The sequence below is a fragment of the Oryzias latipes genome, chromosome 21, assembly GCF_002234675.1.
Source record: "Oryzias latipes chromosome 21, ASM223467v1".
NCBI classification, from domain to species: domain Eukaryota; kingdom Metazoa; phylum Chordata; class Actinopteri; order Beloniformes; family Adrianichthyidae; genus Oryzias; species Oryzias latipes.
In genome coordinates, this window is record NC_019879.2 from 11312828 (window position 1) to 11326644 (window position 13817).

General features: G+C 40.1%; 2 protein-coding genes across 2 annotated transcripts; both read right to left on the reverse strand.

The window, feature by feature from the left end:
* LOC101164443 (gap junction beta-2 protein-like) lies at nucleotides 1-3855 on the reverse strand. The gene is made up of 3 exons (XM_004081623.4): nucleotides 3690-3855; nucleotides 1189-1974; nucleotides 1-393 (listed from the first exon to the last, which is right to left on the reverse strand). The coding sequence occupies exons 2-3, from the start codon at nucleotides 1940-1942 to the stop codon at nucleotides 332-334; spliced, it is 816 nt and encodes a 271-aa protein (XP_004081671.3). The 5' UTR covers nucleotides 1943-1974; nucleotides 3690-3855; the 3' UTR covers nucleotides 1-331.
* A 6347-nt stretch (nucleotides 3856-10202) lies between these two features.
* Nucleotides 10203-13764, reverse strand: LOC101161782 (gap junction beta-2 protein-like). The gene is made up of 3 exons (XM_023951093.1): nucleotides 13208-13764; nucleotides 12530-12974; nucleotides 10203-10500 (listed from the first exon to the last, which is right to left on the reverse strand). Exons 1-3 carry the CDS (start codon nucleotides 13212-13214, stop codon nucleotides 10203-10205), a joined length of 750 nt encoding a protein of 249 aa, XP_023806861.1. The 5' UTR covers nucleotides 13215-13764.
* Nucleotides 13765-13817: the final 53 nt, after the last annotated feature.

The window sequence follows — 13817 nt, forward strand, 5'->3', positions numbered from 1 at the left end:
GGCAATAGATATAAAATGAACAATAAAGGTCCCAAAACTCAGCCTTGTGGGACACCAGAAGTGAGGGATGCAGAAGAGGACTTAAACTTTGTAAAAACAACTGAAAAAGATCTACCAGTCAGATAAGAGGAGAACCAGTTTAAAGCGGAACCATATACCCCAACCCAATTTTTTAGCCTGTCCAGGAGGACATAATGGTCAAAGGCTGCGGTCAAGTCCAGTAGCAGTAGCACAGAGCATTTTCATGCATCGACCCATCAACCCATCGATGGCCGAGGTCGTCCGATGAAGGAGTAACCAGCCTGGCAGAGTTCAATGAGAGATGAGTGAGTTAGAGATGTGTTGTCATCGGCCAGGATTTAGGCACTTTGGCTTGATAGAAGCTCCAAAGACCTTCGACAGAAATAAGTGGGTTTAGAAGATGAATTGTTGAAAAGTTTTTTTTTTTATAAAGCACATAACTTCCTGTTTGTGATAGAAATGTAATTTGCATTTGCAAAATAATTGGTAAAATGGTAAACGACAGATTTTTCTAGCGATTTTCTAGCCCAAGGACACTTTGACACATAGATGGGGGGAATCAAACCTGCAATATTCTGATCAGAGGTCGGTCGCCCTTCCACTGCACCACAGGACATAGTGTAAAGGTTTACAGATGCTCCTGACACTAGTTTGTTTTTAATTAAAAAAACGAATAGATTGTTATATAATATATCAAATGCCAATCATAGTAATATAGGAAACTCATTCTCATTATTTTAAATTGTGGGAAATAAAATGTATTCAGCATTTTTTTAGGAAAACATTAATACATGACAGTTGTTAGACCTTCAATCTTTTTTCATAAACTCTGAAAAAAAGTAATGTAATAATGAAGTAAAACAGCAGAATCCTTAAATTATCTGCCATATTCTTTTACAGACCCACTCCCATTAAAAATTGTGTTTTTGAGGTTTTAACGTGTTGCTGTGGCACGATGGAGGACATATATAAAGAAAATTAACCGTAAATTGCATTTCTAAACGATAATTTATTTAAATTGTTGTGAATAGAAAAATGCAGACAAAAATGCCATTTATAAAAGATTGTATTTGTTATAGAAAATGAGATGGGCAGGCTAAAAGTTCCCCGCTCCACTCCATTCTGTCTACTGCTCATCATGCTCTGAATCCAATTGTCGACACTTACTTGGAGAATGCAGTAGCTCCTTCTTCTCCCGCTCCTCGTTTATCTTGTTATCCTGGAGTTCGTTTGAGTTCATTGAAGACTCAGTGAGCTTCTTATGGATGAGGTAGAAAAGTTCAGCCACGTTCAGCATCATGCAGATGGCCGATGAGGCCACCATGAAGATGGTGAAGACAGTCTTTTCTGTTGGCCTGGAGATGAAGCAGTCCACCGTGTTAGGACAAGGCCACTGTTCACACTTCACAAGCCGGGGCATATAGAGGCCATCATAGATGAGGAACAATACATAGATGAAAACACCTTCAAAAATGAGCCTGAAGAGAATACTCCAGGTATAGGTCCACCATAGAGAGCCTGTGATGGATAGACGCTGCTTCTTCTGCTTCTTCTGCTTCTTCTTCTCCTTCTGCTCCTTAGGCTCTGAATTCTCAGAGGACTGCTCGCTCTTCCCATCCTTACGTTGTTTGAAGATGACATGCATGGTTACCAGCAAGGCTGGTGTGGAGACAAAGATGAGCTGCAGGCACCACAGGCGGATGTGCGACACAGGAAAGAAGTGGTCATAGCAGACATTTTTGCATCCAGGCTGCTGTGTGTTGCAGGTGAAGTCAGACTGCTCGTCTCCCCAAACTTTCTCTGCTGCCAGAATCAGGATGGCAACGCGGAAGATGAAAAGAACAGACAACCAGATCTTCCCCAAACTGGTGGAGTTGTTCCTGACACGCTTCAACACGGTGTAGAGCTTATCCCAATTCATTCTGAGACCATGAATCTGCACTGAAATCAAGACTGAAAAAGAGAAAACATCCGTTATCTTAGTTTCTGCATAAACTAACTGACATGTAGAAGAGATCAACTCAAATTCAGGCACACAGAGAAGAAACAGGATTTTAAACTGAAGACATCAATTGCTCTTAAACTCACTACAAAGTTAATGAGTTTTGAAAAACAAAACTAATGTTTGATGCAAAAAGACAAAAAATATGTGAAACCTATAAATTACACAAATGGATGGAGATTACCCTCTAAACAGATATGGTATTTTTGAACAAGTTAGAACAATTAGAAAAACTGTGTGTGTGTGTGTGTGTGTGCGTGTGTGTGTGTGTGTGTGGGTGTGTGCGCACATGCGCGTAGGCACGTGTGTGAGTGTGTGCGTCGGTGTTTGGAATGAATATGTGGAATAGCATGGACATTAAACAATTTACATGTACTAAAAACTTAAGATGGACGGACAAAAATAATGAAATCTCCAATTAATAATGGTCAAATAATTATTTGGAATAATATTAATTATTATGTAAAAAGTAGCTAACATTATAGGCTTAATTAGGCATTGGTACTGCCCATTTTTAACCCTTGTGCTATCCTAGGCACTTAAAAGTTGGTAGTTGGGTCATCTAGACCCACTAGACAGTGCTCTGAACCTTTTTTCTTCAATGATTTGTGATCTTCACTGGTGTCCATGGATTACATGAAATCTTTCCACCTTTATCCACCTTTGTCATGGTAGGGAGAAAAAGTCAGTGTAAGGGTGGGGTCATCTAAGATAGCACAATGGTTAAATGTGCAATTATTTAATAATAATAACCAATTTTATTTAAAAGCGCATTTCAAGGAACTCAACGACACTGTACCAAATAATAGTCACTCAGTTCACAAAAATATTCAATCAAAACACAATGAATAGTATAGCTGACAGAAAATCAAAAGTGAATCAGAGTGAAGAAGCCAAGTAAACAGGTGAGTTTTGAGGAGTTTGGGAGCCAGCTGAAGGCTCGGCTCCACATGGTATCGAGCCATGCCGAGGGAAAGGACAGCTTTTCCATTTTTTTTTAAGCATTGAAGATGGTGATTGTATTTTGTAATATTTTAATAATTTGTATTGTTTTTACATGTTTTAAATAAAGGAAATAATAAAATAGTAATTTTAAAAAGTCTCAATTTGTTTCTAAATAAATAAGCAGATCTACAACAAAATGTAAAATAGGTCAAATAATCAGCAACATAAAGGCCCGTACACACCGGGACGAATATTCGCCAGGCGTTATTCGCCAGCGTTTTTCGCCACGTTTGTTGTGTTCACACCCAGGCGATTTTCGCTGACGATGAGCCGAGCGAACATGCAATTTCATTCCCTGACGTTAGATGGCGCTTAATGTAAACAGAAATTCTCCTGTACACAAGGGGGCGCTGCGCAACTTTATGCTTCTTAAAGTCGCTTTTCACTCAGAAGAAGAGAGCAAGTATTTACGCGATTGTCAGATTCAAACAAAGAAAACATGAATATTTCAAGTACCAGTAGCTCCAACAACAATTAGATGACATTTACATGGTTTTTCTTAGTTTAAAAAACCTTCTTATATTAAAAACCTGAAAAAAAGGTAAGAAATTCATACAAATGTATTGCAAAATGATGACTTAGTGCTAACAAAATCTAACAGTCACAGTAACAGTAGGCTGACAAGTTTACTGAATCCTTAAAGGGGTTACCTAAAACTCACCTGACTGAAGAATTTTTCCAGACAGGAAGAATGTATCAAGTCTCCATAAAGAGAAAACACAAACAATCCTCAGTGACTTTGGTGCACAATCTGTGTGAGCAGCTGTAGATAGGAGCTCAGTCTCCTGTCTGCACTCCAGTTCAACGGAGAAGCACCTGGATCAGCAGAGGTTCATCAAACTCCTTTCTGACGAAGACGGAGGAGTGTTGTTTAGGGAGGGACTCTTCACGCCTCTTCAGGTGCTTTTCCGGTTTGGCATGCAGCTTCATTTTGAAAATGAAAAAGCATTTCTGGTTTTGACCTTGCTTTTTATTTATGCTACAGAATCGCTTCCATAGAAAGATGACTTCTTGTTGCTTTTCTGAAGAGTATTTCTAATGACATGGTCAAATAAATAAATAAATAGGCTGTAGCTACAATAACACTGTCTTTCTACAGACTTGTATCTGCCAAAGGTTGACCTTGACAGGTTATGCAAAAGAAGGAAAATGGTTTTTAACATGAGATTGGAGTGACCCTTAGTTTATGACTTTTTCTGCGAGTTTCAAAATCTTTAAAAACTGCAGGCATATGAGAATATACATGAAAAAAAAGTATTTGGCAGTCGCTGATTCTGCAAGTTCTCCTACTTAAAAAGATGAGGTCTGCAATGTTTTTCACAGGCATTTTTTTACTGTGAAGGACAGAATACAAAATAGGAAACCAGGAAATCATTTTTTTGGACGAAGGCGGAAGGTATTCCACCGAAACATGTCGGTACGTTTTATAAAACAAACCAGTGTCTGATAAAAAAAAAATTAATTACGCAATCCGGGAAATCCTTTTGAAAGAAATCTTTAAAATAGTTTATAATAGTGCAGAAAATAAGTATTTAGAAACTACAAATATGAAAGAATTCTGTCTCCCACAGACCCTTTAGTTGTTTGTCAAGAACTCTTCTCTCCTCCATCTGTTAACTGAATTCATTATCCTTCATCCGTTTCCTGTATTACAGTTTTTTTCCAATTGCTAAAACACTTAGTGTCATTCTCTAAACCAACTACGGAACTGCTTTAACTCTTTTCTCAAAAACGCCACTCTCTGGTCTAAACCTAAAACACAATTGGCAAAACTGGGATCTACTAATTGCAAAACAGAGTTGACATTCTCAACACACAAGATTCAAAAAGTTAACACAAAAAGGAAAACTCAAATTCTGCCCCAACACAGCAGTGATCATCAACAACCAACGAGCAAAAACTGGACACTTGTTGCAAAGTAACTGCAGCTAAAATAAGGGCAGTTGTAGAATAACTGAGCTGCTGTTCAGAAATAGATAACAGAGCAAGGCAAGTTACTAAAAAAATGTTATTGTGAATATCATTTTTAGGTCTCATAAAACATTAAAAACTAAATCATATGACTCATCACTGGGATTACTCCAAAAAATATTTGGCATTCTCCTAATTTTGTGCAACACCAACAGCAATAATCCTCTAAAAAACTTTAGTACTTTCATAAACAAATGATCTATTGTTTACTTGTGTTCTCAAAAAGCGCATCTGTTTTACTGCCTGCATTACCTGCTGTCTTTACGTCAAATACTAACAGCAAGTAAACCACAGGCAAAAATAAAAAAAATACTTTTATATGGAATATAAAGACACGTAATAAAAATGTCTTCAATAGTTAATAAAAATCACATTATTAGCATGAGATGAGTCATCTAAAGGCACGCGATGATCCAGGTGTTGCGCAATGAAATGTGAAATGTGAAAAACAACAACCTTTGTGCCTTTATAGCATGTGAATATTTTTAACAGTCTGATGTAACTGTTGGGTTCAGCTGTAACTGTCAGGAGGACAAAACCTGTCAAGGTAAAATAAAAAAAGCATCCCCCTAAATTGCTGCCAATTTCCTCCTTGATTTATTAAACCATTTCTTCCTCAAGCCTTCATGAGGCATGGCACCAGGAAGTAAAACCAAGTTATTTTTACTTACCTGTTTTGTCCTCAAAAGACATACCATAGTTCCCATTTGGGACAAGGTTATTGAGTGAGTACTATACATGTGGTATTTGCCTAACCCACATTTCTCCACCAAACTGAAAGAGAAGTGAAAAAGAAAAAATAAATTCCCCTCAGTACATCCTGACCAAATCAATCAATCAATTAATCAAACTTTATTTATAAAGCACTTTTAATATAAAAGAATAACACAAAGTGCTTTACATTAAAACCAAACAAAATAAATAATATCAAAACAAGCATGAAGATTAAAATAAACAAGCACAAAAAATAAGTAAATTAATAAATAAATGCCTACACAACTCCCACCCCCTAATTGATGGGGAAAGACAATTAGAAATGAGAAATAAGCTGAGCACGAAAACGCTGATAATTGGAACCTACCTCTCTGTGAACAGCTGCATGACCAGCCAAATGCAGCATCACAGGCGGGAACCGCTCCACCACAGCTAAGAGGTGATGCAGGTCCCCATCCAGAGCCGCAGTGGCTGTGGCACACGATTAAACTATGAGGAAAGAAAAATGGCAAGAGACATGATGTTGTTGACAGAGCATGACATAATTACTGCCTGAGCACATACTTTCCCATCTGTTTTTTTCAGTCAGTAATGATCTGCTCTAATCAGGAGAAGATTCTCTCAGTTCTCAGGTGCAGGTTGGTTGTGGAGCTGGTTCTAGATGGAATTGTTTTTTTGTATATGGGGTTCTGTTTGTGCCAAAAATATGTTTTCGTGTCCACTGTCTTTGTCTTTGGTCCCTTGTCTATGTCTACTGAACGAGTTCATTGAACATTGGTCCATGCTTAAACAATATATTTAATAAATTAATTTATTCAAAAACATGGTTTATGTTTAAAACTTTGCATTTGTCCAGATTTTGCTTCTTTTTCCATTTATTTCAGTATGTTTTTGTGTTGATTTTGTCTCTTCTAGTCATCTTGTTGCATCTGGCACTCTATTCCATTTCTCCACTGATGCTGTGTATGTAATGAGGTTTTGCTGCCCCTTTAACCCCCTCCCCTGTTCAGCACAAACATGTTGTGACCAATGATAAGCGGCTTGAAGATAAAAAGAAGTAAGAAAGAATGAAGGACAGTTAAAAAAACGGTTCACAGGAAGAAGCCAGCTTTTGTCGTTCGCTTTAGCCAAGCAATGGGTCATCGCACATATCGTTTCCACAATCTAGTTTCGTTAATACTACTGTTGTGTTCTGTGATGTACTTCTGAGATGCGTTTATACTTTTCATACAACACGATCGTCTCCAGGGTTTATTCATAAAATCAACGACATCCCGCTCATTCACTTGCTGCGCCTGTGAACGCGCTGAGGAAGAGGAGGGTGGTATTTTCGTTCATTTGGTCTTCAGACTGCAACCAGGGGTAGTTGAACTGTACCGCCACAATGCAGCGGTCAGTGGCGGTTTTTGATATGGGCAAAGTGGGCGGTCACCCAGGGCGGCACATAACAGGGGGCAGCATTTTCCAGGGTGCGCACTTCCAATAGCATGCCCACAGTGTAACACATAATAAAGCAACTCAGCGATGGATGAGACTTTCAGCCCTTTATTTTGATAGGCTTACCACAGACAGTATTTTGCGCCTATATTTTGACACATCTGACACTGAACATCGCACCCATGTCTTCATCCTCTCCCCTCTCCACACTTATGGTGCAAAAAAATAAAAAAAGTAAACACAACAAGATGAAATAACTAAGAGTCAAACAACGTAAAACAGCCACATGAAAAGGCACTTAGGCAAAAGAAAAACCCATGCTCAACCCAATTTCGACCAGAGCAGGCAAAGGGTATTATTTCCCACAACTCCCCGCTCCGACAGAGCAGACCCAACGTGCACGTAGCCACCACCCTCTGCTGCAAGACACTTGCGCCCACCCCTCTTTGCAGTAGTCTTTGGAACAGAAGTCAAGAAGTTCGAGAAGGGGCAAGTCACCGGTGGCTGGGTGAAGCACATACAAACACAGGTATTTTTTTTAATTTAATTTAATTTTTTTACACAAACACAGGTAATTGTGAATCTTTTTCACTCTAACAATCATCTGTAGGACGCAGCTGTGCGCTCCTGTCATAGAGACGGAGTCGCGTATGTCAGAATGAAAAGGGGAGGGGTAGTGGGCGCAGGCTGTGCAGACTGCAGCCTTGATTACGCAACACCTGGATCATCACGTGCCATTGAATCACTCAGCTTATGTTATTAATGTCAATATTTTACTTTACTTAACTATTGTAGATGTTAAGACAGCAGGTAATTCCGGATGACAGCTGCACTTCATGAGATCAAAAATAAACTATAGATTGTTTGTGTATTAATGGATTGAAGTTTTTAGGAGGATTTCTACTGTTGGTGTTGCACAAAATTAAGGAAATGCCAAATATTTTTGGAGTAATTTCAGTGATGAGTTCTATGGTTTAGTTTGTAATGTTTTACAAGACCTAAAAATGATGTTCACAATACGTTTTTTTATTTTAGATCCAATCCCTCTGATCCGTTTCACAAAGACACACACAGAACGTCACACACCAAGAAATTAACTTATTGCTAGAAATGATTCCAGGAGTCCAAAAATGATAAAAGAGCAAAGAAAACGGAAAGACATGATTTTTTTTTCTTTTTAATGTCATGACTATAGAACGACAGAGACCCAGATGCTGAAATCCTGAATGAGACACAGAGCAGAGATGTCTTGGCGAGAAGGTGGATTTAATGTGATGGCAAGACAGGTAGGACACAGTTCCTGGAGGTCCGGAGAATGAGTAACTGCGGCTCGTGGCGTCACTGGTGGATATGCTCGTACGGGTCTGGAGTCGGCAGCGTGGTCCCGTCTCGTGAGGCAGCTAGTTCGGCAGAGGCTCGTGGTGAGTGTGGAGGGAACAGACCAGAAGAGGTTTCCAGATAACGGCTGCTGTGGGCAACCACTCATGGCTGAGGTTTCCTGGAGACAGGTAAGACAACGTATGTTAATTGCTTGGCTTAAGGCAAGGAAGCAAAACATGAACTTGACGTGAGGCCAAATATGCACCATCAGGGGCAACGGACTGGTGTTGAATGAAGATCCTGGAGCTCCTTAAGAAGGCAGGTGTGGCGATGAGGTGAGTGGAAGCAGCTGGGAATAATCAGGAACCAAGCGGAGAGGAGAGGGGGAGGAGTCTGACAGAGGCACCATGACAATTAATGTTTCCAGGTTTTGTTTGTTTTGTTCTGCAGCATGTTAATGTTTGTATAAAACCACAATGATCATAATTGAAACACCACTGGGAATGCTTTTCCAATAGATCAAAAGATTATTGAAGTGGGACTTAAGTATTTTACTCTTTTTCAATAACTATTTTTTAGCTGTAATTTTAATGTTTGTGATACTTTCACAATGGTTGTTCTTCAATTACAAAAAAAGCATCTTCCTGGCCTCAAGTTCATCGCTTTTATAATACTAAAGTTTCTCAAAGACAATTTTGGACTACTTAGTTTACAACCCAAATATTATGCAATTTAATTGGAAAGTAGAAACCCATGGATAACATACAGTGGTGGACAAAATTGTTGGTACCCCTCAGTTAAAGAAAAAAGTCCACAACGCTCACTGAAATTACTTGAATCGTTCAAAAGTAACAATAAATTTAAATTTATTGAAAATTAAATAATCAAAATCAGCCATTACTTTTGAGTTGTTGATTAACAGAATTATTAAAAAAAAAAACTCATGAAACAGGGCTGGACAAAAATGATGGTATGCATTACTTAATATTTTGTTGCACAACCTTTTGAGGCAATCACTGCAATTAAATTGTTTCTGTATTTGTCAATAAGCCTTCTGCACCTGTTGACAGGTATTTTGGCCCACTCCTCATGAGCAAACTGCTCCTGTTCTCTCAGGTTTGATGGGTGTCTTCTCCAAATGGCATGTTTCAGCTCCTTCCACAGATGTTCAATGGGATTCAGATCATCAACAACCAACCAACCAAAACTGGACACTTGTTGCAAAGTAACTGCAGCTAAAATAAGGGCAGTTCTAGAATAACTGAGCTGCTCTTCAGAAATAGATAACAGAGCTAGGCAAGTTACTAAAAAAATGTTATTGTGAATATCATTTTTAGGTCTCATAAAACATTAAAAACTAAATCATATGACTCATCACTGGGATTACTCCAAAAAATATTTGGCATTCTCCTAATTTTGTGCAACACCAACAGTAATAATCCTCGGAAAACTTTAGTACTTTCATAAGCAAATGATCTATTGTTTGCTTGTGTTCTCAAAAAGCGCATCTGTTTTACTGCCTGCATTACCTGCTGTCTTTACGTCAAATACTAACAGCAAGTAAACCACAGGCAAAAATAAAAAAAAAACATTTATATGGAATATAAAGACACATAATAAAAATGTCTTCAATAGTTAATAAAAATCACATTATTAGCATGAGATGAGTCATCTAAAGGCACACGATGATCCAGGTGTTGCGCAATCAAGGCTGTGCTCCTCTGTGCCTACGCTACTGTGAATCCTGGATTGTGCTGTCAGTGCAGAGATCGTTCCTCTTTTCTGAGTTCTTTGAAGACTTAGTGAGCTTCTTATGGATGAGGTAGAAAAGTTCAGCCACGTTCAGCATCATGCAGATGGCCGATGAGGCCACCATGAAGATGGTGAAGACAGTCTTTTCTGTTGGCCTGGAGATGAAGCAGTCCACCTTGTTAGGACAAGGCCACTGTTCACACTTCACAAGCCGGGGCATATAGAGGCCATCGTAGATGAGGAACAAAACATAGATGAAAACGCCTTCAAAAATGAGCCTGAAGAGAGTACTCCAGGTATAGGTCCACCAAGGGAGAAGACAGAACAAGGGAAAGGTACTTCTCTGAAATAATTGGAAGTTGCAGCAGCAACTCTCGTATCCTGTTCACAACAGTTAACAGATTAACTAACCCTCCAACCCAGCTACCAATAGAATTGGTTTGTACACCTAAATGTAATGAGTTTGCTGTATTTTTCAATGACAAGGTTCAGGGCATTAAAAAAGCCATCAACTCCACAACACATATAACTATCGAACGGCCACCTACTCACTCTAAGCTGACTCACTTTATACCTGTCACTGACCAAACTGTCCAAGAGACCATCACCCGTCTGAGCTTGTCTACATGCTGCCTTGATGTGTTACCCACTAGATTTCTAAAGTCTGTCTTGAACAGTGTGTTGCCATCAATTACTCAAATAGTTAACATGTCTCTTCAATCTGGAATATTTCCGGAGGCCTTAAAAACTGCAGTCATTAAACCCCTCCTGAAAAAGAGCGGTCTTGATCCCACTGTACTGAATAATTACAGACCTATCTCTAATCTGCCATTATTAGGAAAAGTCCTTGAAAAAGTTGTCTACCAACAGCTCACTGACTTTCTCTTATTAAACAATTCGTTTGATGTTTTCCAGTCAGGTTTTAGACCCCATCATAGCACAGAAACTGCTCTTATCAAGGTAACCAATGACATCCGCCTGAACACTGATGATGGAGAGGTCTCTGTCTTAATCCTGCTAGACCTGAGCGCTGCCTTTGATACTGCTGATCATGGGATCCTTTTGCACAGACTCCAAGACTGGGTTGGCATCTCTGGATCTGCCCTAAGTTGGCTCAAGTCTTATCTAGAAGACAGGAAATATTTTGTTGAAATTGGGAGTTGTGTCTCAGACTACATGGGCTTGAATTGTGGTGTGCCCCAGGGATCGATCCTGGGACCCCTTCTGTTCAACCTCTACATGCTGCCACTAGGGCAGTTAATACGCAGTAATAACATATCTTATCACAACTATGCAGATGATACTCAGATCTATGTGTCACTGACAGCAGGTGAATATGGGCCAGTGGATTCACTCAACCACTGCCTCCAACAGATCAGCGCGTGGATGCAGAACAACTTTCTCCAGCTAAACTCAAACAAGACCGAAGTTATTGTTTTTGGCCCACAGAAACAAAGAGAAAGTGTCAGCAGCTACCTTCATTCTCTGTCTCTTAAACCCCTTAAATCAAGTCAGAAATCTAGGGGTAATCATGGACTCTGACCTGAACTTTAACAGCCATATCAAGTCAGTAACATCAGCGGCATTTTACCACATGAAAAACATTGCCAAAATCAAAAACATAATCTCAAAGCGAGACCTGGAGATACTTATCCATGCATTTGTCTCCAGTAGGTTAGACTACTGTAACGGCCTGCTCACCGGCCTCTCCAAACGAGCTGTAAAACAGCTTCAGTACATCCAGAATGCTGCTGCTCGAGTCCTGACCAAAACCAGGAAGTATGATCACATTAGTCCTGTGCTCAGGTCTTTGCACTGGCTCCCTGTACCTCAAAGAATAGACTTCAAAGCAGCTCTGCTTGTGTACAAGTCTCTCCATGGCCACGCACCAAAGTACATCTCTGACATGTTAGTGCCATATGAACCATCTCGTACTCTGAGGACCTCAGGGGCCGGCCTCCTGTTGATTCCCAGAGTCAGAACTAAACAAGGGGAATCAGCGTTTCAATATTCTGCAGCTAAAATCTGGAACAGCCTCCCTGAAGGCGTAAGACAGGCGTCTTCTGTGTTCATGTTCAATCTAGACTTAAAACATTTCTGTTTAGCCGTGTATATGACTGAAAGGTCCTATCTGCACCTTTCTTTCCTTCCTTTCTTTTTAAATCTTTTTTTTTTTTTTTTTTTTCCTTTTCTTTTAAAGTAAATTTTATGTTGATTATTTCTATGATGTATTGTGATTTTAATGCATTTTTCTGTTTTGTGAAGCACCTTGAATTACTTTGTGTACGAATTGTGCTATACAAATAAACTTGCCTTGCCTTGCCTTGCCATATAGAGCCTGTGATGGGTAGACGCGGCTTCTTCTCCTTCTGCTTCTCAAGGTCTGACATCTCAGAGGACTGCTCGCTCTTCCCATCCTTACGTTGTTTGAAGATGACATGCATGGTTACCAGCAAGGCTGGTGTGGAGACAAAGATGAGCTGCAGGCACCACAGGCGGATGTGCGACACAGGAAAGAAGTGGTCATAGCAGACATTTTTGCATCCAGGCTGCTGTGTGTTGCAGGTGAAGTCAGACTGCTCGTCTCCCCAAACTTTCTCTGCTGCCAGAATAAGGATGGCAACGCGGAAGATGAAAAGAACAGACAACCAGATCTTCCCCAAACTGGTGGAGTTGTTCCTGACACGCTTCAACACGGTGTAGAGCTTATCCCAATTCATTCTGAGACCATGAATCTGCACTGAAATCAAGACTGAAAAAGAGAAAACATCCGTTTTCTTAGTTTCTGCATAAACTAACTGACATGTAGAAGATATCAACTCAAATTCAGGCACACAGAGAAGAAACAGGATTTTAAACTGAAGACATCAATTGCTCTTAAACTCACTACAAAGTTAATGAGTTTTGAAAAACAAAACTAATGTTTGATGCAAAAAGACAAAAAATATGTGAAACCAATAAATTACACAAATGGATGGAGATTACCTGTCATGGCTACAGAACACTTGTCGACCCAGACGCTGGAACCCGGAGGAAACACAGAGGAGGACGAGCGTGGCAGGTAAGAGGTTTTAATAGTGAACAGACAGAAAGCCGTGGGCAGGATCTAGGGTTCCCAGAGAGTGAAGATCGAACTCGAGTGGCGTCACTGTTGGATCTTTCCGCAGACAGTCGGAAGGAGTTGACGTCGGAGGGGGTCCGAGAGATGGCAGAAGACGGCAGAGGCTCGAGGTGGGACCAGCGGGAGCAAACGGAGGGAAGGTTCCAGACAGAAGTTGATGCAGGCGACCACTTGTGACAATGGATTCCTGGAGATGAGCAGAGACAGAAATTAGCCAAGGGCTTAACGAGACAGAACACCATGAACGAGACGAGAGGACCAACTATGCACCATCAGGGGCAACGGACTGGCGAAGACTGGTGATCCAGAGGCTCCTTATGAAGGCAGAAGAGGTGATGAAGTAAGTGGCAGCAGCTGGGATGGAGAAGCAGCCAAGTGGAGGGGAGAGGGGGAGGAGTCTGACAGCGGCACCATATCATTACCCTCTAAACAGATATGGTATTTTTGAACAAGTTAGAACAATTAGAAAAACTG